Source organism: Castor canadensis, chromosome 2 (genome assembly GCF_047511655.1).
Source record: "Castor canadensis chromosome 2, mCasCan1.hap1v2, whole genome shotgun sequence".
Taxonomy (NCBI): domain Eukaryota; kingdom Metazoa; phylum Chordata; class Mammalia; order Rodentia; family Castoridae; genus Castor; species Castor canadensis.
In genome coordinates this window covers 163216368-163242974 of record NC_133387.1, presented here as the reverse complement: position 1 = coordinate 163242974, position 26607 = coordinate 163216368, and the positions used below count along the sequence as shown (strand labels likewise).

The following is a 26607-nucleotide window of genomic DNA, read 5'->3' as shown; positions in this document are numbered from 1 at the left end:
GCTACATTTCTTTCCTGAGGCTAACTAACTAAATGAGGAAAAGATAATTGTTCAAAGGCTGTGACTCCCGCAGATGAATGGCCCCAGTGTGTTCCATCTCTGGCATCATCTCTTCTGCAGAACCAGCGCTGCAGAGCCCTGCAGATTTCTTCATATGCCCCATGACTCTGTCATCTTTTTCTGAGAGCTGAGAGGAAAACCTCCTTTCTGGGAAGGACCTGTGCTTCTTATTTTAGTGTAGTCCATGTTTCTCTATACCCAAGGCAAGCTCTAGAGCAGACTCACTTCTCCAGAAAGTAGTGCCTCTTTCCTAAGGCTCTTTACTAAGTGAGTTTCAAACACAAGTGCACAAATGGAGATGACTCAGAAAATATGCATCAGAGCTAGGTAGATAGCAAAGCCACTTCCTTGGTCAGCTCTTCCCCTATAGAAATGGTTAGATATCACCATTTCTGGAATGAGGCATGTACTTGGGAGGAAATCTATACTGTGTGTAACCTCTGAATCTTGGTTTCATCTCCTTTTCACCAAATCCCACTGATTATACCTAGCTGTTCAGTACCTCATTTGGGCCTTATGGATATCAATAACTTCTCTCATTTGCTTGCTTTCTAGCATTGTGATATAGATAACCAGGCACTGATGTGTTGTAGCAAAGCCTTGCCTCTGGCCCTTCTGAGTGTCATTTAGCATTTGGGAAATAAATGGTTAGATCTTAGATAAGAGATTTTCAGACCTTTTTATTATCCCCTGCTGCTTCCTCCCCTCCTCTCCTTCCCCTCTTCTCTTTCATCTCCTTCCTCCTCTTCTTCCTTCATCTTTCTTTTTTTGAGACAGTGTCTCTCATTATGTAGCTGGCCTTGAACTCACTGTCCTCCTGCCTTAGCCTCCTGAGTGGTGACATTACAGGTGTGAACTACCATGCCCAGCATTACATTTCTTGTCAGGCATGCAAACATAAAAAACTAACCAAAATGTTTAATTGATCTCTTTCATGGAATCATAGGAGTACTGGACTTGGAGTCTGAGAATACAGCATGAAGTATGAGCTCCATCAGTTAGCTGTGAACTAAAGGCAGGCCCCTTGGTCACATCATCGTTTGTAAAATGGAAACAGTACCCCTTATCCTGATTATCTTGAAGGCGATCCTAAGGAAAGTCTGAATCATCTTCACTTCTACCCCACCTCTGGAACTATGACATCCCTGATGGTCCTGGTTACAAAATGAGGAATAATGCCATTGTAGTAGGCCATTTTAAAGCCTGATGTCTCTGCAAATTCAAAATTAGTTTAACATATTTTGAATAAACAGGCCCAATAGAGAATGGCGTGACAAGTGCTGCTTCTAAAATAGCCTTAAGAAAGGCACAGAGAAAACAGAAGAGAGTGCACAAGGGTAGTTAGCATTCAGTTGGCACTTCCATCATCACTGTGCCAGATCAGGCCTCTATTCTAATTCCTTTCCACACTGGATTATGAATTGACTTGTCTCTTGTTGGGGAGCAGGTGCCTTTAGGCAGAAAGCACATACTGACCCCATTGTGAATCAAACACTGGTATTTTTATTTGTAAAAATAAAACCGTAGCATTTGGGGTGCTGTTTACAATAAAGAGGGAGAGGAGAGAGAGAGGGAGGGAGGAATGAAGGATGAAGGAAGGAATGAAGAAAGGGAAAGGGAAGGGAAGAAAGGGGAGGGAAGGGAAGGGGAGGGCAGGGAAAGGAGGGCAATGAGAAAGGAGGGAAGGGAAGAGAGAGTGCGAGGGGAAGGGGAGGGAAAAGCCAGGCACAGGTTGCTCATGCCTCCAATTCTAGCTACTTGAGAGGCTGAGATCAGGAAGACTGAAGTTTGAAATCAGCCTGGGCAAAAACTTCACAAGATCCCATCTCAACCAGTAGCTGGGCACAGTGGTGTACGCCTGTCATTCCAGCTGTGTGAAAGATCCGAGATTGGGAGGATCGTGGTTCCAGGACAGCCCAGGCAAAAATGTTTGTGAGACCCCATCTCAATGGAAAAAAGCTAGGCCTAGTGTCACTTAGATGTCATCCCAGCCACTGCAGGAAGTATAAAATAGGAAGAGCATGGTCTAAGCCAGCCTGAGCAAAAAGCGAGACCCTGTCTTCAAAATAACAAGAGTAAAAAGGGCTCTAGGTGTCACTCAAGCAGTAGTGTGCCTGTCTTGCAAGTGTAAAGCCTTGAGTAGTTCAAACTCCAGTATTACCTCCTCCCCCTCACCACCCCCCCCCCCCGCAAAAAAAAAAAGAAAGGAAAAAGAGAAGGTTTTCTCCTTGGGTTTTAGCCCTGACCTGACACTGTATGTGTTTGTGTTGCTATGCATTGAACCCACAGACTCACAAATGCTCGGATGTCATTTTATATGATTATTAATCCACTTGTGGTCCAGTCTCCTTAACACAGGTAGAGATGCTGTCATTTGTGGTTTTATAAATCTCCTGCCATCCGTGCTCATCTGCGGAGAGAGCCCTCCCAGGTGCCTGTTGTGTCTGAGTTCTAGAACTCTTTCCTCCCCATGATGGGATTAAATATCCTTCAACAGAACACAGCCTTTGTGATCTATGAATTCAAGCCTATTTTGATATCAGAAGTGGAGAATTTCTGGATTTGGCATGAATTTAGTAATCATGATTTTTGTGTTTTCATTTTCCTCTGCATGCATGTGTCCCCATTGTCTCTTCTTATGCTTATAAAGACACCAGTCATGTTGGATTATGGACCCACCTTTATGGCCTCATGGAACCTTTCTTCCCTCTGGAAATGCCCGTCTGCAGGCGCTCGACATGTTAGAGCTTCAGCATAGGAGTCTAGGGGTGGGGGCACAGTCCACCGCACTCTCTCGGTTGACCTCCCTTTTGTTTTTATCTTCTCTTTTCTTCACCTGCTTTAGACCTCATGTAGGCTTTTTCTTGGTCCTTATTTGTTTCACTCCTGTCATGCATGATGAAGTTCGCAACTTGCTGTTCTCTAGGCCTCTAGAAAGGTCATTGGTCTCTAGATGGTAAATTAATCTTGATAATAAATAAATAAGCCTTCTAGAATGTTAAATTTATTTATCTTCAATCATTGGTGAAAGAAGGGTGAAGATTTTCTGATTGTATTTTACTATTTGGAAAATGGAGATACAAAATCACATTGAAAGTTGAGTATTAAAAGCAGGACCTAGAAGTAGAGGATTTCAGTTCAGGGTCAGCCCAGGCAAAAAAGTTAGCAAGACTCCATCTCAACAAACAAGCTAGGCATGGATACACACTTAGAGTCCCAGCTACTGAAGAGGCGAAGGTCGGTGTATTGTGGTTCATGGCCAGCTAAGAGAAAAGTGTGAGATTCCGTTTGAAAAAACAAACTAATAGCACAAGCACTGGGGCATGATTACAGCAGTAGAGTGCTTGCGTAGCAAGTGTAAGGCCCTGAGTTCAAGCCTCAGTACCACAAATAAAAAATCTCTGTGTGTATATATGTATGTGTCTGTCTGTCTTATCTATCTGTCTGTCTGTCTGTCTGTTTATCTGAAACATAGAGGAAGCAAAGGCTTCTGCTCCTCAGCCAGCTTTCTCATAAGCTTGGTGTAGATTTCTATCATGCCGTTTACCGTATATGTTCAAATTGTCTATCAGTGTCTCTCTTCCCACTTATAATCAGTAACTTTTCCAAAAACTGCTTGGGTCTTGGCATTATGGTTGAGAATCTGGGATACAAATACAGTAAAAATGGCAAGAAATGCAAAGTAATGACAATGCTAGTTTGTAGTGCTCTCAGCAAAATGGTAGACTAGAAAGTTCCAGGCTCTTCTTCCCCTGCAAAACCACTGGGGAAAACACCCATTAGCTTATGGATCAGCTTTGTTGGAATCTAAAATCAGTCAGAGGTTATAGCAACCAAGCAAACATCTACTGATAAAAGCTATCTTTAAGCCAGCAGGAAAGGCCTATGGTGTTTTTGTCATCTTTGTCTTACTCACTCTCTGATATGGCAGCTGTCTTGGGCTTGAGCAGTTAGCAGCTGGTTCCCAGTTTCACCCCTTGAGCCAGGGAGAGCAGAGCAGACCTCATTTGCAAATGATTATGTATGTTTTGCTAACCTGTCTGGGGGTTACCTGAAGAATTAATGCAGGGTGCTTCTCTGTCTTGTATAGTCAAGAAAGCAGGCAGGAAAAGTAGCAGGTACTTCTCATAAATCTGCAAAGTGATGGCAGATGCACAGAGGCCTGAAGAGATTCTGACTGGAGAGGTAGAGTAGGTTCAGAGGAGAAACCTATAAAATTCTTTAGGAAATTAGAATATTCAAAAACAGCCACATAAAATGGGGGAATATAGAAAGCCATTGCTCATTTCTAGGCAAGATACATGCTCAAAAAACATCTGGAAAGACCTCAGGTTTCTATCTCAGGCTAATTTTTAGGTTCAGAGCAAGCCTAGCTCAGGGTGTGTAGGAGTCCCCTGCACAGAACCATCTACAAAGACTCAGATGTTCATGTGTGCACACGCGTGCTTTTTCTCTTAGCCTTCAAAGCGATCTTTGTTAAAATATTAGCTGAAATGAGGCTAAAGAATCTCATTGATTACATTGTGGGGGTTTCAGAGAAAGGGAGAGAAAAAGAATAGCTTTTGCAAAAGAAAGTTTGGCCAGGTATGGTGGTGGTACACTCCTGTACTCCCAGCACTCAGGAGGCAGAGGCAGGAAGAGCCTGAGTTTATAGGTCAGCCTGAGCTACATAGTAAGACCCTATCTCAAAGAAAAAAAAAAATGTTGCTGGGCGTTGGTGGCTCATGCCTGTAATCCTAACTACTCAGGAGGCAGAGATCAGGAGGATTGTGGTTTGAAGCCAGCCCAGGGAAATAGTTTGAGAAACCCTATCTCAAAAAAAAAAAAAAAAAACCCCATCACAAAAAAGGGCTGGTGGAGTGGCTCAGGGGCTGGTAGAGTGGCTCAAGGTGTAGGCCCCTGGTTCAAACCCCAGTACTGCAAAAAAAAAAAAAGTCTCAAATATATTGGTATAGCATTAAATAGTAGTATTTTTGCAAAACCATAGATAGCAAATCCTGGGGCAGGGAGAGAATCTGATTTCCAGAGTCGTCATAATAATCATATGCCAGACTTTCAGCATCAGAAAAATCACAGTGCGTGCACAGAAACAGGAAGACATGGCTCACTCAGAGGAACTAAATGGGTTGATACAAAAGGTCTCAGAAGAAAGTCTTTTTATTTTAGACAGACTTTAAATTCTTTGTTTAAAATTGCTCAGAGACCAAGAGAAAAACATGGATAAGGAACTAACACTATGAAGTACACAAGACTATACCAATAAAGAGAAGTTCTAGAGCTAAAAACATAATAATTGCATTGAAAAGTTTGTTAGCAGAGTTCAGCAGGAGATTTGAGGTGGGTAGAAGGAAGAATCAGTGAGCAAGAAGGCAGAGCAGTGAAGTTACTGAGTGTGAGGAGCAGAAAGAACAGAGTGAAGAACAGTAAACACAGCTTAAGAGTCTTGTGAGACACCATCAGATAGACCATCAGATGCTTGCAGGAGTTTCAGAAGAAGGGAGAGGCAATGATTATTTTGAGAAATAATAAAAATAAAGGGCTAGGATGTACTTAGTGGTCGAGTACTTGCATAGCATGCACAAGGCCCTGAGTTTGATTCCCAGCACCAGAGAGAGGTAAAGGGAATGAGAGAAACCCAGTGAACTCCCACATAGATTAATCCAAGGAGACCACACTGAGAGACAAACCCCTCCAGCACCAGCCAAGAGCAGTAAGGGAGATGTGACTCGATAGGTACAGGGAGTCCCCACGAAGAGAATGAGATGATTTCTCATTAGAAATCTTGGAGACCAGAAGGAAGTGGGATGATATATTTAAAGTGTTGGAAGAAAAAAATTTATATCAGGCAAAATTAGGCAGAAATTAAGACATTTCCTGAAAAACAAAAGTTGTGGGAGTTCATTACCTGTACAAGAAATATGAAAAGTAGTTGTTCAGGTTGAAATGAAAGAATGCTAGGCAGTAACTTGAAGCTGTAAGATTTTAAGTTCTGTACTAAAGGTAAAGACTTAGTATTATTACAATTTTGGTTTGTAAGTATTTTCTACAGTACTTAAAAAATAAGTGCATAAATACATATCCATATTTTTTGATACACAGTATGTAAAGACATAGCTTATGATGTCAGTAACATAAAACATAAAGGGGGTTGGAGTTTGCTGCCAAGAAGTTGGTGTAAATTTAAATTCGGTTGTAAAGAAAATATCTATAAAGAAATGCAGCATGAGAGGAAATGAAAAGTAAATCAAAATGTCACAAAAAGTCAGCTAGACACACAAGAAGACAGTGATAGAAGAAATAAGGAACATAAAAAGTACAAAAAATAGGAAATGGCAAAATTAAGTGCTTATCTGTGACTACCATAATTCTAGGATGAGGGCTGGAGGGGTGGCCCGAGTGGTAGAGCACCTGCCTAGCAAACACACGGTCCTGAGTTCAAACACTGGTACTGCCAAAATAAGATGCAGGAATGGTTTAACCTATAATCAATTAAAATATTATACCATATTAATAAAATGAAGGGGAAAACACGTGATCTTCCCAATTGATGCAGGGAAGAAAGTATATTCACTCTTTCACAATGAAACACAGTAGAGTACAAGGAATTTCCTCCACTTAATAAAGGCCATATAGGAAAAATCCCACAACTGACATATTCAGTGGTGAAAGACTGGAAGCTTTTCCTGTGAGATCAGGGCCAAGACGAGAATGCCTGCATTTACCACTTCTATTCAACATAGTATTAGACTTTCTAGCCAGAGCAGTTGGCAAGGAAAGGGGAGAAGAGGCAGCTAAGTTAGATAGAAAAGGTAAATTTACCTGTTTCTAAATGACATGACCTTATATACAGAAAATCCTGAAGATTACACACACACAGGGTTAGGGGCATGGCTGAAGTGGTAGAATGCTTGCCTAGTGAACTTGAGACCCTGAGTTTAATCCCCAGTATTGGAAAAAAAAATAAGTATACACACACACACACACACACACACACACACACTAGAACGAATCAACAAACCCCACACAGCCAGTGTTCAAAACCAACACACAGAACTTCTGGTTCCCAGTCTGGCATGTAAGGAGCTTGGAAGTCCTTACTCCATCCATTCTAACAAGTAAAAGCTGAACAACTTGCAAATCATCAATTTTTCTTAGATCTGAGAGAGAGAGATCGAGGTCACAGATCAAACCATGCCTCCAAACTGGAGAGAAAGACAGGCAGGTACAGGAACCCTCCTATACTAGAGTAGAAACCTGCCCAGGAACCAGAACCAGAGTAAGGAAACAAGCTATAAATGACAATACTTTTCAATGTGGACAGTGTGGTGTTTGAGTTACAAACACCAGGGGCCCAGTCTTAGGAGCCCCAGCAATTGTTGGCCTCACCAGGTTCTCTTAGTGAAGGCAGGAGAAAAATCCCCTAACAGAGGAAGGGGAAATGTAGCCATTTTGAAATACATCTAGAGCCTTCTGTTCTTATCAACATCTGCCCACAAGAGAAACTATCTTTTCAGAGCCTAACCTATTAGAATTTTATCACCCTAGGTGACTTGGGGGGAAGGGAAGTAGCTAAGTCCAACCCCCTGTCACCATGCAGCCCAACCTAAAGGGTGGGGTCTGGGAAACACTGAGGCATAATGCTGGGTTACAGCCTGCATGCCACATTCATTGTGTCTGGCTTTCAACAAAAAGTTACAAGGCATGCGAAAAGGCAAAAAACAGTTTGAGGAGCCAGAGCAAGTGTCAGAACTTTGGTGTGGCATGGATGTTGGAATTTATCAGACCTGGAAATTAAAACAGATGTGTTAAGAACAGACAGAACAGTGCAAGTGCAAGTAGAGAGATGGAATTTTATTTATTTATTTTGTGTGGTACTGGGGTTTGAACTTAGGGTCTTGTGCTTGCTAGGCAAGTACTCAACCACTTGAGACACTCCCCAGCTGCAGAGAGATGGGAATTCTAAGAATCAAAAAGAAATGCTGTGATTAAAAACCTGTAACAGAATGAAAAATGCTGATCACAAGTATGGAAAGAATCTCTGAGCTTGAGGATATGTCAGTAAAATTTCCCAAACTAAAGCCCAGAGAAAGTAAACTGGAATAAAAGTGATGAAGCGTTTCTAGTAACTGTAGGACACCTATAAAAGGTGTAGCATATGTGATGGCAGTACCAGAAGAAGGGACACAAATACTTGAAGCATTCATGACTAAGGATTTGCCAAAATTAACAGCAGATCCCTATACCATCAGTGCAGGAGACTTGGCAAACACCAATCATGATAAATGCCTAAAACCCAAAACATAGGCAATTATATTTAAACTATAGAAAATCAAAGGTAAAGAAAATATTTTGTAGGTCAGGTGAGGTGACTCAAGCCTGTATTGCAAAGATTGTGGTTGAAAGCCAGCCCAGGACAAAAAAAAAGTTTGTGAAACCCCATCTCAAACAATGGCTAGGTGAGGTGGTGCATGCCTGTCATCCCCAGCTACATGAGGAAGCACAAATAGGATGATTGTGATCAAGGCTGGCTCAGGCATAAAGCAAGGACCTATCTCAAAAATAAGCAACACAAAAAGAGGTGTGGCTCAAATGGTAGGAAAGAGCACCTGCCTATCAAGTATGAGGCTCTGAGTTCAACTTCTAGTTCTGAAACAAAACAAGCCACCATTTTCTAAGCAGATTGGGGGAAATAAGAGGAAGAAGATAATTTACATCAGACTTCCCTTTAGAAACCAGCCTGGGGCATTACTTTAAAGTGCAGTGTGTGTGTGTTTTCTGTGAATATGGGTTTCTTTTCTCCAGGACAAATGCCCATGAGCACCATTATTGGATCCTGTGGTGGTTGCACACCCAATATTTTATGAAACTGACAAATGGCTTTCCAGAGTGCCTGTACCAAAAATTAAGCCTTCTTTTGATTTTTTTTTTTTTACTTAAAAGACTATATTGGGCATTTCTATACTTTCTTTGCAACTTCCTGTAAGTATATAATTATTTAAACATTAAAAATTAAAAATCTTTATTTCTAAAATGACAGTGAATATCAAATCACTTAGGGCATTTGGGTCCCAGTGGATACACTAAAAAAGGGGGGGAGGGGAATAGTTTCATTTTAAAATATTAATGTTTACAGTATCCCAGGAATGATAGCTTTTTCAACTATATAATCTTAATAAAAAAAATTAGATGTTAGCCTAAATATGTGAACGAGTCCATCCATCACCTTTTCAAATTGTTTTAGTGGATACGTAAATTAAAAACAGTGAACTGGCTTAATTGCATTATGGGCAGAATGCATAATGAAAATCCATTTGTAGGCTGGGCACCTGTGGCTCTCTCACTGAGATCTACAGGATCGTGATTCAGGCTGGCTGAGCAAATAGGTCATGAGACCCCATTTCCAAAATAAAAAGAAAAACAGACTGGAGGTGTGACCCACAAACGGTAGCACACCTGCTTTGCAAGCATTAGCAAACATGAGCAAACTCCAGTTCCATCAAAAAAGAAAAAAAAGAAAATCTGTTTGTGATCATGAGTAGTTTAGCAAATGATCTGTGTCCTCTGGCATTTCAATTCAGCTCTGATGTTTTGAGTTTTGCTTTTGGGCTTTGTACTAGACATCATTAGCAGGTGGAGATTCTGCCCTTCCTGCCCAACTGAAGTGTCGTGAGAAGAAACAAGTGCTGCGTCTGCACTACAAGACTTGTTCTTGACCAGGTGTGGAGTTCCTGTATCTGTGTAACGCTTGCCTTTGACTCTGTTTTCTGTGTATAATACGTCCAAATGATTTAGGTCCTTGCCATCTTTTGTTGTCATTATTTTTTAAAAGAAAATTTTAATCTGGCAAAATAAACATAAAATTTACCTTCTTAACAATTTAAATCCTGGGGTATTAAGTATAATCATAATGTATAACCACCACCCATTTGCAGAACTTTTTCATTCCCAAACAGACACTGTCTCCATTACACAACACTCTTACATTGCCTCCTTTCCTCACTCCCTGGTAACCTCTGGTCTGTTTTCTGCCTATGGATTTGCACGTTCCAGACTGCCTTCCACGTAGTTCACTGTCTTCAAAGTCCATCTGTGTTGCCGCCACATGTGTCAAATTTCCTTCCCTTTTAAAGCTGAATCACACTATATTGTAAGTACATTCCACATTTTATTTGTGCATTCATGTGCAGATACTTGGGTTTTCCCAGATGTTCACAGTGCTGCTGGAAACATTGGTGTGCATGTATCTGTTCGAGTCCCTGCTTTCAGTTCTTCAGTTCTGTGCATAGGAGTGTAATTTTGGATCAGGGTTCTGATTTCTGACTTTTCCATAACCCCACCAACACTTGTTATTCCCTTCCCCTTCTTTTTTCTTTTTTCGAATAGCCTTGGATTGGGGGCATAGTTCAAGTGGTAGAGTGCTCATGTAAGCCTTTCAAGGTCCAGGGTTCAATCCTCAGTAGTGGCAAACAAACAAAAAAAACCGTAGTCCTTCTATTGGGAGTGAAGTGATATGGCAATTTCACTTCCCTAAAGTTGATGATGGTGAGCATCCTTGTTTTTTTGTTTTTGATTCTCACTGCATCTTACAGAGGGAATTCATTGTGACAATTCTGAGTAGGCTTACATTGTACACTGGTTAGGTTGTCCCCACTACCTCTCCCCCTTTGACCCTTTCCCCTTTTCCATGTTCTTATTGGCCACCTGTATATCTTATCTGTAGGGTTGTCATTTGCACATTTTTGAATCTGGCTGGTTTTTCCTTGGTGAGTCGGAGGAGTTCTTTATATATTCTGTATGTTAATCCCTTACCATATTTGTGCTTTGCAAATGTTTTCTCATATTCTGAGTTCTTTTCACTTCCTTGATAGTGTCCTTTGATGTTAATTCTTAAAATCCTGATCAACCTATTTACATAATTTTTCTTTTGTTGCCTGTACTTTTTATGTCATATCATAGAAATCATAGCCAAATCCAATATGAAGATTTCTCTTTCTGTTTTCTTCTATGGGCTTTACAGCTTTAATTTCTATATCTAGGTCTTTGATCTATTTTGAGTTAATTTTTTGTGTATGGTTTTATATGAGAACCCAACTTCATCATCTTGCATGTGGATATCCAATTTTCCCAGTATCCATTTTTTTTAAAGGATTGTCCTTATCCATTTATAGTTTTGGCATCCTCATTGAAAATCATTTAAAAATCATGTTAGGGTTTATTTGGGGGCATTCTTTTCCAATCCTTTGGTCTATATGTCTATCTGTATGCAGGTCTCAAACTGATTTGATTACTATGGCTTTGTAGAAAGTTTTGCACTCAGGCATTGGAGATATAATCAAGATGAATAAATATGGTACCAGCTTTTGTTTTTTCAACACAGACATGCAAACTCCATGAGACCATAGATTTTTATGTTTTATTTATATCCCTAGTGTGTAGACCAGCATCTGTCACATAACAGATGCCAAACAAGTTTGCTGAATGAAGGTCCTCCCAAAAAGCTTAGAATCTGAAGAACAGGACAAGATAGAGGTGAAATTAAATATGACCATTTGATGGATTAGCAATTTTTCTTTTTCCTTCCTTCCAAAAACCCCTTTCTTCAGTGTTAAATAATGTCATCCCAGTGTGAGTTCTGACAGCACTGGGGTTCAGTGTGTGTACCATTAAATTAAACCTCAGCAGCTTCCCGACCCCACCCATCTCCCCCTCAACTGATTATGTTAGCATCATACCCCCAGGTGTCAGAAGTTATTTTACATGAATTACTTCAAGTGTTAGACTGCAGGCTTTCAATCCTCATGACATCATTCTTTCACACGGTTATTGCTGTATTTTAAAGTGGGATCCTAGCCTATTGGGATTGGATCAAGTAAGAAGTTCTGGAGTATTTATAAATTTAAGAATTACTTAGAAATAGAGTAAAAATTCTGAGAAAGGACCCTGGGCATGGGGCCTTATCAGATTTGGGGCCCATTTGTTGCAGATAATCCCATAGCTCAAATCTCACTTGTCTTGAAGTGGCCTGCTAATAGCAGTGGCTCAAAACTGCCCATTTAGCTTGTCTAGGATAGCTGCACAGGAGAGCGGTCACACCAATGCTGCCTGCATTAAGAAGTGCACAGCATTCATGTCTTTGTCCCAATTCTTGCCAACTTTTATTTAGCACCTTCTTTTGTCTTTGCAGAGGAATAAGAGGTGATCATCTCTAAGTGGGGCAATTACCTTAGTTTCTTTTAGATTGTCACCTACACAGGAGGGAGAATCTTGACTTCAGTCCATGTGTTTGATGCTTTCATAAAGATGCATAGGTTATGATTTTACTTTTCTTTTCTCTTCAGGCTGCTTGATAGGGGCAGTGAATCTCAAATCCAGCAATCGAAACCCAGTGGTACAAGAATTTGAAAGTAAGTACACGGAGACATTGTGAGGGGAATGTGCACCCACTAGTGGGCATTGAGTAGCCTTGCTGCCAACTTAGGACACACTCCCTCTTTGTAACTTGCCAAAGGTGTGTGGTCCCTGAAGCAGCACATCAACAGGCTGGCATTGCATTCTGTGTGGGTTTATAGTAGCTAACATCTGCTTCCTGCCTGACTTTGAGCTTACACACAAGAAATCTCTTCTATAAATATGTAGGGTGTTCTCTGTAATAAAGTCCTGACTAACGTCTTGTTTTTCTGGCAAAAACTCACCATTTCTCAAAGGCTTTTGGAGCCTGGAACTGGCTAGGTTTACAATTGGCATGAAAGCTTTTTTAAACTAGAGAGCTGGCAGGACCTGGGTGTTCAGGGAAACCCAGAAGTGTTACCCAGTCACCAGAGTTCTTTTTTCCCCTTTTGCTCATTAGGTGTGGAACTGTCTTGTATCATTACGGACTCACAGACAAATGACCCCAGGATTGAGTGGAAGAAAATCCAAGATGAACAAACAACATATGTGTTTTTTGACAATAAGATTCAAGGTATGATCCCATAGTCCTCTGTACCTGCTGACCTCTCTTATTCACAGGCCAGGCATGTGTTTATGACTAGAAGCTTACCACAGACTGCTAACCTACATCTGTAACCAAGACAGTTTGAGTTTTCTGAATTTATTATTATGGGAAAAGTAGTGAGAATAGTATTTTGAGCATCCCTGTACCTGTTACCCAGGTTCAACAAATATCAGTTGGTTAGTCTGGACTTCAATCTATGTACAGTTCACCTTGCTGAGAAGTCAAAGTGAACATTCTGCTTGGCCATCTTGTCATAACCCATGACAGAGTTGAAGCAAGTGAGCCCACCAGAAGGATCATAACTGCAGCATGGAGGCCACAGGTGTTTGCTGAGTGGACCAGCATATCCCACCATATCCTGGGCTCAGTGCTAGGGATGCTCTGTGAGGAGACAGCACCCCTACACTGGTTAGTAGGATATCACCCCAGGGGCAGCACTAGGGCCAACATGGGGTGCTGTGGGATGGCATGACGTAGGAGGATGTGGCCAGGGAATGTGGCACCTGGGCAGTGGGGTGGAGAGTGCCCATTTAGCCAGGCCAGATAGCAAGTTTGGTGTGGAGAAAGGTGTCAGGGCAGGAGAGAATTGCCACACATAATTATGCAGAAGCCAAGGAGAGTTTGGCTGGTGGGAGTTGCTGTAAGTTCTTCACCCACAGCTGGGACCTGGGCAGTAAGAGAGGGCAGAGATGAGGCTGGACAGTTCCATATGGCCTTGTTGTATAGGTTCACTGAGTGGCAGCTGAGCATGGGTTGTAGGGCAGTGTTAGGGCCCACCGGGGTGCAGAAGGAAAGCAGCATGGTTGCATCAATGCTTTGAAGATGGAAGTGGCTGCTTTTCAGGGAAGAGACTGGAGATGAGGAAAACTTAGAGCAGGGGCCCAGGGCAAAGTTCCTGTGACAGTGGCCTGAGCTGAGATGGAGGTCAGGGAGATTCAAGAGGAGAGTTGCTAGGACTTGCTGTGCTGAGGAAGAAAGAGGGAGGGTGACAAATTATGTGTAGTGGAAGGACATCACCTTCCTTCTGAAAGAGAGATGAAACAAGTAGGAGATACCAGTGCGTATGTGTTCATTTTCAGGGAAGTTGAGAAAGACTTTGTGGAAACAACTTAAGCTTTGGTTTTTCTAGTTTGGGCTCTCATTATCAGTAGGAGTTTTATGCTCTTAAAGATAGTTTTTTCAGCTGGGGATGCAGCTCAGTGGTAGAGCACTTGCCCTGGGTTCCATGTCCAGTACCACATACACAAAAGAAAAAAGAAAAAATGAATGGAAAGAAGAAAAGTTTTGTTTTTCCATTCACATGGGGTCCTTCCCATTCTGTGTTTTGTCTTTTTACCTGCTTGAGTCCATTGTAGCACAAATGTTTTTAATTTTTGATGAAATCCAATATAACTCCAATTTTTTTGTGCTTATGCTTTAGGTCATATCTAAGAAACTATTTCCTAATCCAAGTTCATGAAGATTTATGGCTGTTTTTTCCTAAGAGTTTTATAGTCTTAACCTGTTGAATGTGGAGTGAGGCTGAGGTCAACTTCCTTCTTGGAAGGCAGCTATGCTCACCACTATACCACCAACGCAACTTCCTTCTTTTGCATGTGGATATCCAGTTGTCCTGACATCATTTATGGAAAGTCATGTTTTTTTGTTTGTTTTTAATGTTTATTTTGTTTTCCTTTTAATGAGAAGATCTCTTCTGGGAATGGTGGGTGAGGTTCCTGGCTTTAACAATAGAGACCTGTATAGTGAGTCCCTGTCACATAGGAGCTACTGGTTTGATGCTAAGGTTACAAATAGGAATAAGTCATGGTTCTTATCTTCAGGGAGAGATGAAAACAGAAACCAGGTTCCAAGTATATCACACATACATGTATGAAGACAGCAGAATGAAACACACCAAACACTGTTTGAAAAGGGGCTCAGGAAATACAGTGGAGGGTGAACATACCTATGAAAATTTCATAGTGCAGCTCCCTTGTACTATTAATTATAAAATTGAAAAACAAAACCAGAAACCAGTATGCAGTCTTCTTACCATGGCATCAATTCCAGCCCCAGAAACCACTCTTTTCAAGTGACAAAGATATCTCTAAAGAGGTTTTTTGGGTACCTGTCTCTTCTATAGGGGATCTGGCGGGTCGTGCAGAACTGTTGGGGAAAACTTCCCTGAAGATCTGGAATGTGACACGAACAGATTCAGCCCTCTATCGCTGTGAGGTTGTTGCTCGAAATGACCGAAAAGAAATTGATGAGATTACTATTGAGTTAATTGTGCAAGGTAGGAACTCTTGACAGTGAGCCATTTTTGTTGTGTCAAGCCTCATGAGTCTTTAGGTCTAGAATAAGAGATCAGATCTTGCTTTAATTTCTTTCCATGCAGAGCTGCATTCCTAGGTATCCCGTGACTTGGGAGGGGAGCTCATGAGGCTGAGGCTGCCAGAGCTGTGGTGGGAAGTGAAAGGAAAGTGGGGCTTCTGCCATGCTCTTCATCAGCTGAGGGACTTGCTTTAGTGTAGTCTCCTCCGTAGCTCCCTTCTGAAGGTGGAGGGATTGAACAGGGGGTGTGGTGAGCTCCAAGGGTGAGAATCGCAGAGTGGCAGGCAGTCTGCAGAATCTGCAGTGGCGCAGGAGCCTTGTGACTGGCTTCCTGGTACCCTGGATCTGATTTACTACAGCGGGCTTCGGTAAGAAGAGAGCCTTGTGGCTGAGATTTTAAACATCAACCTGTATTTTACCTGCAGTGAAGCCAGTAACCCCTGTCTGCAGAGTACCGAAGGCTGTGCCTGTAGGCAAGACCGCAACACTCCAGTGCCAAGAGAGCGCGGGCTATCCCCGGCCTCACTACAGCTGGTACCGCAACGATGTGCCGCTGCCCACAGATTCCAGGGCCAACCCCAGATTTCGCAATTCCTCTTTTCTCTTAAACTCTGAGACAGGCACTCTGGTAAGATCTCTTCTGAGAGCGGAGGGTGGAAATTTCTTTGTTGGGGCAAGGGATGATTTTTGTGGGAACAGTGGTTAAGGAGAGACAGTAAAATTTCATAAAACAGGAGCTAAAATCCAGGATGCTGGAGCTTCTACAGGAAAAGTAGCCCTCCCTATTTATAAATACATGGTAAGGGTGAAAAGAAATTAAAGAAGAGACTGAAGAGGGATATTAAGCAAATGTCATGGGTGGACACTGAGTCCTGATTTGGATAATCAGCTGTATAAATCATTACGAGAAAATTGGAAATTTGATTACTGGCTAGATTTTTTGATATTAAGTAATTGTTAATTGTTTTAGCCATGATAATGTTATTTTGGTTTTTAAAGTCCTTATTTTCTAGATACATATGTATGGAATTTGCTTCAACATAATCCAGTGGTGAGGGGCACTGCTTGGGGAGAGGAGACATTGGTCACACACCAGAGAAGAGGCTGGCCTTGCCACAAGCCACTCCAGGCTTCTCTGTGTGTTTCTCAGTGGGGAGGTGCTTTCTGATCTATGGACTATCCAACTGCCTGTGGTGCTTAGGCAAGTTATAACAGGATCCCTGGTGTCTGTGTTGTTGGTGTGGCCTGGGACGGTCACTGCTAGTCCTTCACAAGTTGCACAGGATAAAGCAAAGTGGCCTCACCACACCAGGGGAGCTCAGTGTTGGAGAGCTCTGAGATAGTGGTAGGAAAGTATGGCAGGGAGGGAATGGAGTGGTGCCTGCAAAGAACAGAGAGACCAACAGCAAGCAAGCCCAACCAGGTTCTAGCTCTGGCAGGACCTTGGGTGGCACCCTCAATGTTTATCTGTCAGAGGTCTGCCTGCTGATGGTCTCTTTATTTACTTGTCACTTCTTGAAACAGGTTTTCAGTGCTGTTCACAAGGAGGACTCTGGGCAGTACTACTGCATTGCTTCTAATGATGCAGGGTCAGCCAGGTGTGAGGAACAGGAGATGGAAGTCTGTAAGTTACTTTTTGAAAAGATTTCATTGCAAAACTGGGAAATGAACAGAACGTTTAAAGTTGAATATTAGGCCATCAGTTTAGATGAGGTTCTGCCATGTGCCATCTTTATTCTGGACCTGATAGGATCCAGTAAAATCCACTGGGGAAGTTGAAGGATGAGAAAGCACAAGGGGGTTTCCAAGACGCACCTCATGAGCTCTTCTGGTGTTGGAAACATGGCCAGTCCTCTAACTTTCAGCGTGGGATAAACTCCCTTTCTGTGGTATTCGGTATAATTGTTGAAACACGAGGTTGTGTGAGTCCTTTAGAAATTTATCCATCATTTGCTTTGCAAGAAACTGCAAGAGCTTTTGCCCCAGTATCTTTATCCTACCTGTAAGGTCATCTGCAGGGTACTGGTTCTGAAGGGAAGATGTGCGAGGAAGAAGCAGTGGATAGGGAATGCTGACTAACTTGGGGAGCTTCATCAATCCTTCTCTGTTGTAACCACCCCTGGAACAGCGGTTGCCAAAATTGCTTGTCGAGAACTATATGGACCATTGTTCCACATACAGATTCCAGGGCCCAGACCAGATACATGCTAGAAATGTCTATGTGTAAAACAAGAATTCCAGGTAATTCTTTTCATCTATCAAATTTGGAAAACTACTCTTGGGTCATTTCTTCTGGAGGAAGGACCTTAGTTGATCCATTCCCTGCATATTTTTCATGCATTTTATTTGCATAAAGAAAATAGTACATTGCCCCCATATTGAAGGTGACTGATCAGGTGCCTGTGCCTGCTACAGAAATGGGAAAATGGAATTCTGGAGCTTCTTCTAAGAGGGCCTGGAGGCAGGTGACCAGTGGAGTGAAAGTTAAGTTCTCTTCCTTTAGTATTTTTACTTTTAAGGCTTCAAGCTTTCTTGCCCCAAGTAATCCACAGCAAAGGAAGGCTCTGAAAATTAGGAACTTTTTCTTCCTTTGGGCTCCTGGTTCCTAATGTTACATATAATATAACCACTTTTTCAATTAATATTCTTAGGGATTTAGCCAGAGGATTTTTAATCCTTTTATATACTGCCAAACCCCTCTTAATAGTTTTCAGTGTAACTGCTTATGACCTATAGAAGTCTTAGTATTTCTTACATGTGATACCACAGGTTTTGGTGTCCTGTATGTTCTAGGCTAGAAAGATTGTAGTTTGCTCTTATGACTGTGGTAGGCATGAGGAGGGGAGTGAATGGAGGGATGGAAAGGGAAGGAAGGTGGCCACACAGTGCAGTCAGCTTCTTCAGAAAGAACAGTTATTATGTATCATCTCTTCCCACAATCCTTCTTTTCTGCAGATGACCTGAACATTGCTGGAATTATTGGGGGGGTTCTGGTCGTCCTGGTCGTCCTGGCCCTGATAACATTAGGCATCTGCTGTGCATATAGACGTGGCTACTTCATCAACAGTAAACAGGAAGGAGAAAGGTGAGCCTGCCTTACCTAAAGAAGGTGAAGTTCAGGCTGGTGTTAGTACAACGATCACACCACTGAGCTGGTCTCTTCTGTTCACAGTTACAAGAGCCCAGGGAAGCCTGATGGAGTTAACTATATCAGGACGGATGAGGAGGTAAGGAGGGAAGAGAGCAGGCAGTATTTAGGAAAGCTGGCATCTCGGTGTGTCCAGCCAGGGAAACGGCATTCCTTCCTCAACCCAGTGGTCCTGGAGGAAGATTTCTGAGTTATGCTGCATACCCGTGCTCCTTGGCTTTTCATGGTAACCTGCACACGCTGATGGGATCCACATTTTCTAAGAGCTAACAGATGTTACTATCTCCTCTGCTTTTAGTTATTCCCCTAGTTTCCCCCTTTGGGACATGTTTAGCCCGCATCCCATTTGACCAGTGTTTTCCTAACCACTTCACTAAGTCCCTGGTTTGGTTCTAATTTTGTACTGCCTTTGCAGGGCGACTTCAGACACAAGTCATCGTTTATGATCTGAGACCTGGCTGTGTGGCTGAGTGAGCACACCCAAATACCTCTACCAGAAGCTCCTGCCAGGGCAGCAGTGAGCCGCATGCACTTGGACAGAGCTAGACACCGTGCAGAAGCTTATTGTTCTGGCCAAAGTTGACCGCTACTCCTTTCTTACTCTTAACAAGCCACACAAATAAAAGAATCTTCAAGATGGGCACAGGAACCACTGGGACAAGAATCAGAATGAGTTCAGTGAGTTGGGTCCTGTCTGTTGTAGGCCCAATTTCCACATGGGTAGTAGGGTGATTTTAAAGGTTTTGGTGACATCAGCTTTCCTGGGCTGGGCAGCAGCAGTGGCAGTGTGAGTGTAGCAAGAGCCTGGAGACAGCACACTATGCCTGGCTCCATAGGCCCTGGACCCCGCTGTGCTCTTTTCCTAAGGCTCTGGTGATCAGTGTTGTATCTGTCCTGGAGAATCTTTTTCCATCAGCATTTTATAAAAACCAAAATCAGGATGACGACTGTTTGCTACAAGAGGGCTGTTCTTACCCTAGGAACCCTTGCTTGCCCAAGAGGGTGTCGGGATCTAAAGAAAACCCTTGTCTTAGGCCAAGTCTGAAATGGTACTAAAGTATGCTTTTCTGTGGGTCTTGCTTATTTTATAAGATTTTACATTCTAAATTTTTGCTAAAGATGTATTTTGATTAAAAAGAAATTTTCTATTTAAACTGTAAATATATTGTCATACAGTGTTACAAAACATATTTTTTTAAAAGAGTTCGACTTAAGGTAGAAGTTCCAAGTTACTAATGTTAAATTGGAAAATACCAGTAACTAAGAATAAACCAAGAAATCCTCTCAAGGAGGTTTACTGGAACATTCCTTTGTCCATACAAGTTTTAAAACTTTTCATAAGAAAACTTATGCTGTTTGTCCGTCAGACCACTGTTGCTTAGGAAGCCTTTAAAAAATTCCAGTCTAGCAATGTTGATACCTGTTTGCACCTCTCCAAAAGAAACCTCAGGAACCCTCAGGTGACTGAACAGCCTCTTCCTGAGATTACTAAAACTGCCTACACCCAAAGTCTGCCAGAAGCTCTTAGAGATTCACATACAGACTAAGTTGATTGACTCTAGTCAACAGTTTTGGCCTCTAACTTATAAGTGCTGACCAGAATGCTCTCCTCCATTCTTACGGCCCTGAACACACTGTGTTCCATTTAACCTTGTGGTACTGTTGATGGGCTGTGTAGTGCTTGGTGGTTCTTAGGTGGACACTTCAGGAAAGTTGGTGTCCTCCACATGGCATTCCTGAAACAGACCTCCTCTTGGTTGTGGATGGCTCACAAAACAAAGCAGTCAGTGCTATTTGTTTTTGAAATTCATTTTCATTATTTGTATAGGTCATAAGATTGTCTAGAGCCAAAGGCAATTTTGAAATCAAATCTGTCAATACAATATTTTTAAAAGAAAATGTATCCCACTGTTCCTCTTTGCCACGAAGAAAGCACTCTGATGCCACAGGTTCTCTCTTCTTCCTAATAAGCCATTGTGTGGTGGCAGCCGGTCTAGCCCTTTGAAGATCATCAGGAAGTACAGTCAGGGTAGAAAGCTGAGGCAAAGAAACTAAAATGCCTGAACCAAAAGCAGTTTCCTAATTTTGATTTAAAATATTTTATTTCAGCTAAGCTACTGCTCACTTTGTAGGGGACATTAGAAATATCCAAAAGCCTTTGTTCTTTAAGAGCAGATGTTCTCAGCCTCAAACACTGCTGTTAGACTCATGATGTGAAGTGGTTTGAAGCTAGGAGCTTCTCAAAGGAGCACCTAATTCCATTGTGCACCTGGATGGTTTTTATATAGAATGTAGTCACCTTGTGATTCAAATTCCAGTGTCTTAACTTTTTATATTTCCACTTTTTTTTTTCATTGAATACTTGAGACGTTTTGATGTTTCTTCCCATGTTCTGTGAAATGCTTGCCATGAGATAACTGGCAGAAGCAGCAAGCAGCAGTTCCGCTCACTTGGTGGTGCCTATCTTCTCTTGGGTTTGCATCTTGAATGCTTAGTTAAAATCACCCCTCATCTCTCCTCCTCTGCGTAGAAAGAGTGGCTGCCCCAGTCTAACTGTTGGGGTTAGCTAGCTTCCTATGGCTATTACAGTGACAGGGTAGCTGTATCACCTTCCTTTTTACACCCAAAAGCCTTCCGCCACGGGGCCATGGGAATGGGGTCTGATAGGGCAACTTTTGAGCCTGGGAAGCAGCAGCCTGTGACTGTAAAGCTTCATAGAAGGAGGAATCGCATGTCTTTAGGATATGAATATGACTGAAGACTAAAGAGGTCTGTCCCAGGCTGCTCTTCTGGCCTTTGGTATGGATGTTGCTGTACATAGGTGTTACAGACTTGTACTAACACACCTGCAATTTGGTATTTGTTAAAATCTCATTTATAAAAGCTTTTAAAAAACAAATCAAACCCTGCTTTATTCTTTCTTTCTTGTTTGTGCTTACATTGGGTTTACTGTGTCGTCTTAACATTGTATTAGCAAGGTATACTGAAAAGGTCTGTATAGAAATCAGTACCTTACTGGAATAAAGTTTGACCACTCAAGAGCAGCTTTGTGACTTACCCTACCAATGAGGAAGCCACCTGTGTCACAGTTTATTTTTGGGAGAGCTATGGGCAAAACAGTGACTTTCCATTCCCCAAATCCAATACCACGTGTAGGCTAAAAACACACGTAGTAACTTACTTACAGGATGTAGCTTGGTAGTACAGCACTTGCCTAGCCATGAGGTCCTGGGTTTGCCCAGCACTGCACGGGACAGACTTCAAGTTCAAAAGAAAAAAAAAAGTAATTCTGTACTTTTTGCTTCTGCAGTACGGGGTTCAAAAAATAGGGATGAGGATGCAGTTCCATACAGAACACTTGCCTAGCACACGAGGCCCTGTGTTCAATCCCCAGCACTACAAAAATAAAAGGAACAAGCCAGGCATGGCAGTACACACATATAGTCCCAGCTTCTCTGGAGGCTGAGGCAGGATTGCTTAAGCCCAGAAGCTCAAGGTCAGTCTGGGCAAGAGTAAGACCCATCTCAAAAAAAACCCCTGCAAAATTTAAAGAACAGTCAATTGCATTTCTTTCTGGGCGTCTTTGAACAAACATGGTGTTTTAGGTTCACCTAACGGTGCCAAAAGAAGAGACTCAAAATCACTCCCCACTGTGGGGCTGTCCTTAGCAGAGTGTCACACAGATTGGCCTCAAGGCCACAGTACATGAAGGTCATGAAGCCTTTTCTTACAAGCAGGCATCATACCTTGTGCCAGTAAGAATGTCTGTTGTTACGAGGTATACAGCTTCCTTCTGGGGATAAAGGCAGGCAGACACGTGAACCAAACCTTAAAGACAAACAGAATCATCTTTTTCCTAAAGAAAGATTTGGTTTCAATCTTAATAGTTAAATGTAAAATTAAGATGACTACCCAGTAAGAGCTCTGTTCTAAAACCAGAAAAATCTTACTGAATGTTGGGAGGCTATTTGTTTAACCTTTATTATTTCCTTTTAGAAAACTACATTTTTTTAAATCTGCAATTATAAATAATAGAAAAATATTACAATCAAATTTTGTCATTAGATTTGGGAAAATATGTACTACAAGGAATTCAAACAAACTAACAGAAGCTTATTTATATAAAAGCTAAAGTTTTTTTTTAAGTTGTGTTCCTTTAAAGATCAGATTATAACTTATCACAATGGACTTGATACTCAAATGGAATAAAATTACAGTATTAAACAGCTTAAATTCAGGATAAGAAAAATCTAAGCCTAGCACTTCTATTATTTTACAATTCTTTAACCACATAAAGAGAAATGTAGGTGTTTGGACAGGCAGACATGAACAAATACAGTGCTGGGTCCTAAGAAGAGCTTTGGTATTACATAAGGGGAGTGTCACTCAAGCAGAGGGCAGGTGACCCCTCTGCCTTTCCACACATAAGGCTCTTGCGTTCTTCACTGGCTGGAGTATACCTGTTTCAGTTGGCTGCTTTCAGGGGGGTCTTTCGGAGGGACCTCCTACTGGGGCTCGGGTTGTCTTGATTCCTAACTAGAGTCTTCACATTCCACTGTTGGGGCTGAGGAGACCTGGGAAAAGAAATGATACTGTCAATCTTGGGACTAAAAGAAAAAGACCCTGACAAAAATCATCTACCTCAAAAGGAACCCTTTGGAAAACTTACGATTTATCAGGCAGTGATAAACATAAAATGTCATTTCCTTGACTCTGGACTTCAATTTTCTCTGAAAAGGAATCAAACAAACAAATTCAGATTTCCCAGAACTTCAAGGGCAGCTGGTATATCAGATGAAGAAAACAGAACTTGCCTTTGGCTGAAAAAGGAGTCCGTGGTGTTGCTATAGAACTAACCCCTGCTCCAAAGGTGACATCACTGATGGACTCTGGGTTAAGGGGGAGAGAAATGCTGTTAATAAAAAGCAGATGGTGCACAGGCGGGCATCACATAACATCACCTGAGTGAGTCAGAGTCCTGCTCTGGTCTCTCATATCGGAATGATGGCCATCAGTTGAGGTTCAATTCGACCTTTTTCCCAGGACTTAATGGGTAAACTCCTTCCTCCTGACCTACCCTCTTGACCACAGCCCTCCTCAGGCTGCTCTGTGGCCCCTGAGTCTTCACTGCTTCCACCTCTGGCTTCTTACCAACCTCTACTTCCACTCAAGAGCTCTGCTGGAGTTGGGGGCAGTAAGAGGGCTAGCTCTATACTCCCTATCCTACCTCATCTGGATTCCCTGAAGAGTGGTACAAACTCATTACCTCAACGTGTAACTGTGATGTGGACTACCCAATTTAGAACTGCCAGGTACTCCCTATAGAATAAGTAACCAAGTCCTGTCCATTCTAGCTCCCAAGTATGTCCTTCACACTACCTGTCCTTGTACCTCACCATAACAGCTCATTCCATCTTTTCCCTTGTTCTTCACCTTGCACTGTGTTTACCCCCACTCTCATGGCCTCCTCTTTCTCCAACCCACCATTAGCAGACAGGGGAGCACAGTGCTTAGGAAGAGACTGAAGTATACAGGGTTTGCACCCTGGCTCTGGTCTTAGTAGTGGTAGCACCTCAAGTCTCTTAGTCTTTAAAATAGGAACAGAAACATACCTAACCCCACAAAGAACTGTCAGGATTAAAGGAGATTATTTCAAAGTTAACTGCTGATGAAATAATTTATTAGCTAATATTCCCTATGTCCAGGGAATATTCCCTATGTTTAATTAGAGAATGGGTAAAGTCACTGCCCTGCTTAGGCACCTGAATGGCTTTGTATACTGAGGACAGCCCAAAATCCACCTCACTTTGAGATGCCCCAGGCTGCCCTTACAAATTCATATGACTCATGCACACTCTGGTCATGTGTCCACTGTGTCTGTGGATTACTGTTCTCCATCAGGCCCTGGCCATTCAGACCTGCAGCCCCCGCCTTGCCACCCAGCTACCCACAACACAACATCTCATCTTGCAGCCCTGCAGGAGCGGCCTCATCCGAGGCACCCTGTATTCTGCCTAAGCTGCAGAGCTATGTGCTCAGGCTGGTCCAGCCTTCCCTCCCTCCCATGAGCACATTTGTGAGGTGAGCGCTACAGCTCCCACCTTTCTCCACACACTGTCACTGTTTTAGGAGTTCAGACTGTACCTTTGTAGGTGATATTCTACCCAAGCTGTAGATAAACAGGTAGAGAATTCCACCTTTATCACTGCTACTAAGGCAGCTCAGAGCTGTTCATTCCTGTCCCTGTGAAGTCTCTCCCTGTGCTACCACCTGCCATCCCCCTTCCTTACATTCACACTGCTTTTCCCACCCGGAAGCCTGCACACAATCTAGGTAATAATTCTTGCACCTTTAAAAAAGTATCTGTGCAGTAGTTCTCACATTCACAGTGCACTCTGCTTAGAATCAAAGGCAGAAGCATCTTTGTTGCCTGAATTACAGCAGTAAAAGGGCCTTGCAAAGCCCCTAACATATTTTCCGTAAAAATTCTAGCTCTGAAAGTTACTCCTTCCCACTTAGCAAACCACTGTTCAGGATACAGCCTTCTTCCTACTGGCCTTGCAGAGCTGAGACCATGTTTTGATAGTCACCTCCACCTAAACTCAAAGAGTCATCAAAAGAAGTTATAGCTGGGCACCAGTGGCTTATGCCTGTAATCCGAGCTACTCAAGAGGCAGAGATCTGGAGCAAGATCCTATCTTAAAAAAAACACATCACAAAAAAAGGGCTGGTGAAGTGGCTCAAGGTGTAGGCCCTGAGTTCAAACTCCAGTACCACAGGGAAAAAAAAAAAAGGAAGTTGTATTCATAAAGCATGCTCCTAGGAAGGATAGAAGAGAGATGGACAGAAGCTACATCAACAGGAAAACTGCATTCAGCAGCAGAAAGAACAAGAATTGTCCTGGCCCAAGTGACACGGGAGTCTAATTTTCAGTGCAAACATGAGTTCTCACATGCAAATTACATAGCCTTAGTGTACTGTGCAAGGTGTCACTGCTGAGGAACACATGCTGCCAGATCAGAGGCTAAAATCAGGGACTCGGGATAAACAAAACTAAAGTGAGATGCATTCTCCCCGCTTCTCAGCACATGGTGCCCAACTGCCAAAATAGAAGCATTTGGTGCCCTGAGCCAGGAACACAGAACAGAGAGAAAATTCTTCTTGACAGGGGCGGACTACTTTACATATGCAACACTGCACCTGTCAATATATAGGAAGCCAGAATTATCCACTCTTTTCATGACCAAACCCATCATGATTCAGTTGTCTGAGAAGAGGTGGGAAATTGTTCATTAGTCTCCTTTAAAAGGGGCCCTGGATGAAAAGGATCTATAGCAGCATACATATTCGGAGACACCACAAGTTACAGACCAACAAAGCAAGCAGCTAGAACACAGACAGTGACTACGGGTGTGAGTAACCGAATGGCTGATCCTGTGCTGCCCCACTACCACACAGGAGAACATTAACACTGTTCTCATCTTGCTGTGCCTGGGATCAGAACTAGGAGAGACAGGCTAGAAAGGGACACAGCAGCTGGAATCAGGGTCCTAAACTCAGGTGTCAACTCTGAACTAGAAAGATCTCGGTGTGACACCTACTATGTCCAAGACTCTGAGGTCGGGATAAAGAAGTAAAACAGCAATGGTGGACAGAAAATGAACACAGAAGGGTGGTATGCAGGGGCAGAGGGTACAGAGGGTGCCTACTCTCGCTTGAAGGGTCAAGGAAACGGGTGTTCCAGATGATGACTGGTGAGTATTGGCTTGAATCAGGGAAGCATGGCTTGATACGGGCACACAGAGAGGACACACAGAGCTGGGGCACAGAGGGACACACAAGGCAGGCTCTTGGAAACTACAGTGCATATTTTGGACAGTAATTTCTCTAACAGTAATAATTTCTCTAAAAGCTGAAATTTTTTTGAGTGCCGGCATAAGATTGCAGTGGAAAACTCTACACATGACCTTGTGGCAGTGGCAGTCAACTAAACATAGTGCACTAAATATACTGTGTAAAATTAACCAACCATCAGGTGATGGAGTGTAGGGCATATATGAGACATGAATGCATCTCCTAACGATATCTCATT

The 26607-nt window shown here is 42.4% G+C and overlaps 2 protein-coding genes across 4 annotated transcripts in view; one reads left to right on the top strand and one right to left on the bottom strand.

Moving 5' to 3' along the window:
- Jam3 (junctional adhesion molecule 3) overlaps nt 1–21419 on the top strand; it is a 61356-nt gene extending 39937 nt beyond the window's left edge. Inside the window, 8 exon segments of the mRNA XM_020183217.2 lie at nt 12399–12464; nt 12908–13021; nt 15177–15329; nt 15793–15995; nt 16892–16991; nt 18323–18452; nt 18540–18594; nt 18931–21419. Of these exon segments, the coding sequence (XP_020038806.1) occupies nt 12399–12464; nt 12908–13021; nt 15177–15329; nt 15793–15995; nt 16892–16991; nt 18323–18452; nt 18540–18594; nt 18931–18966 (857 nt within the window). The 3' untranslated portion in view covers nt 18967–21419.
- A 1052-nt stretch (nt 21420–22471) lies between these two features.
- Ncapd3 (non-SMC condensin II complex subunit D3) overlaps nt 22472–26607 on the bottom strand; it is a 90254-nt gene continuing 86118 nt past the window's right edge. For all 3 annotated transcript variants that reach the window (XM_020183224.2, XM_020183226.2, XM_074066309.1), the window contains 3 exons: nt 23330–23404; nt 23185–23245; nt 22472–23089 (listed from right to left, as the gene is read on the bottom strand). In XM_020183224.2, coding sequence (XP_020038813.2) covers nt 22981–23089; nt 23185–23245; nt 23330–23404 — 245 coding nt within the window. In that variant the 3' untranslated portion in view covers nt 22472–22980. The remainder of the gene's footprint in view (nt 23090–23184; nt 23246–23329; nt 23405–26607) is intronic.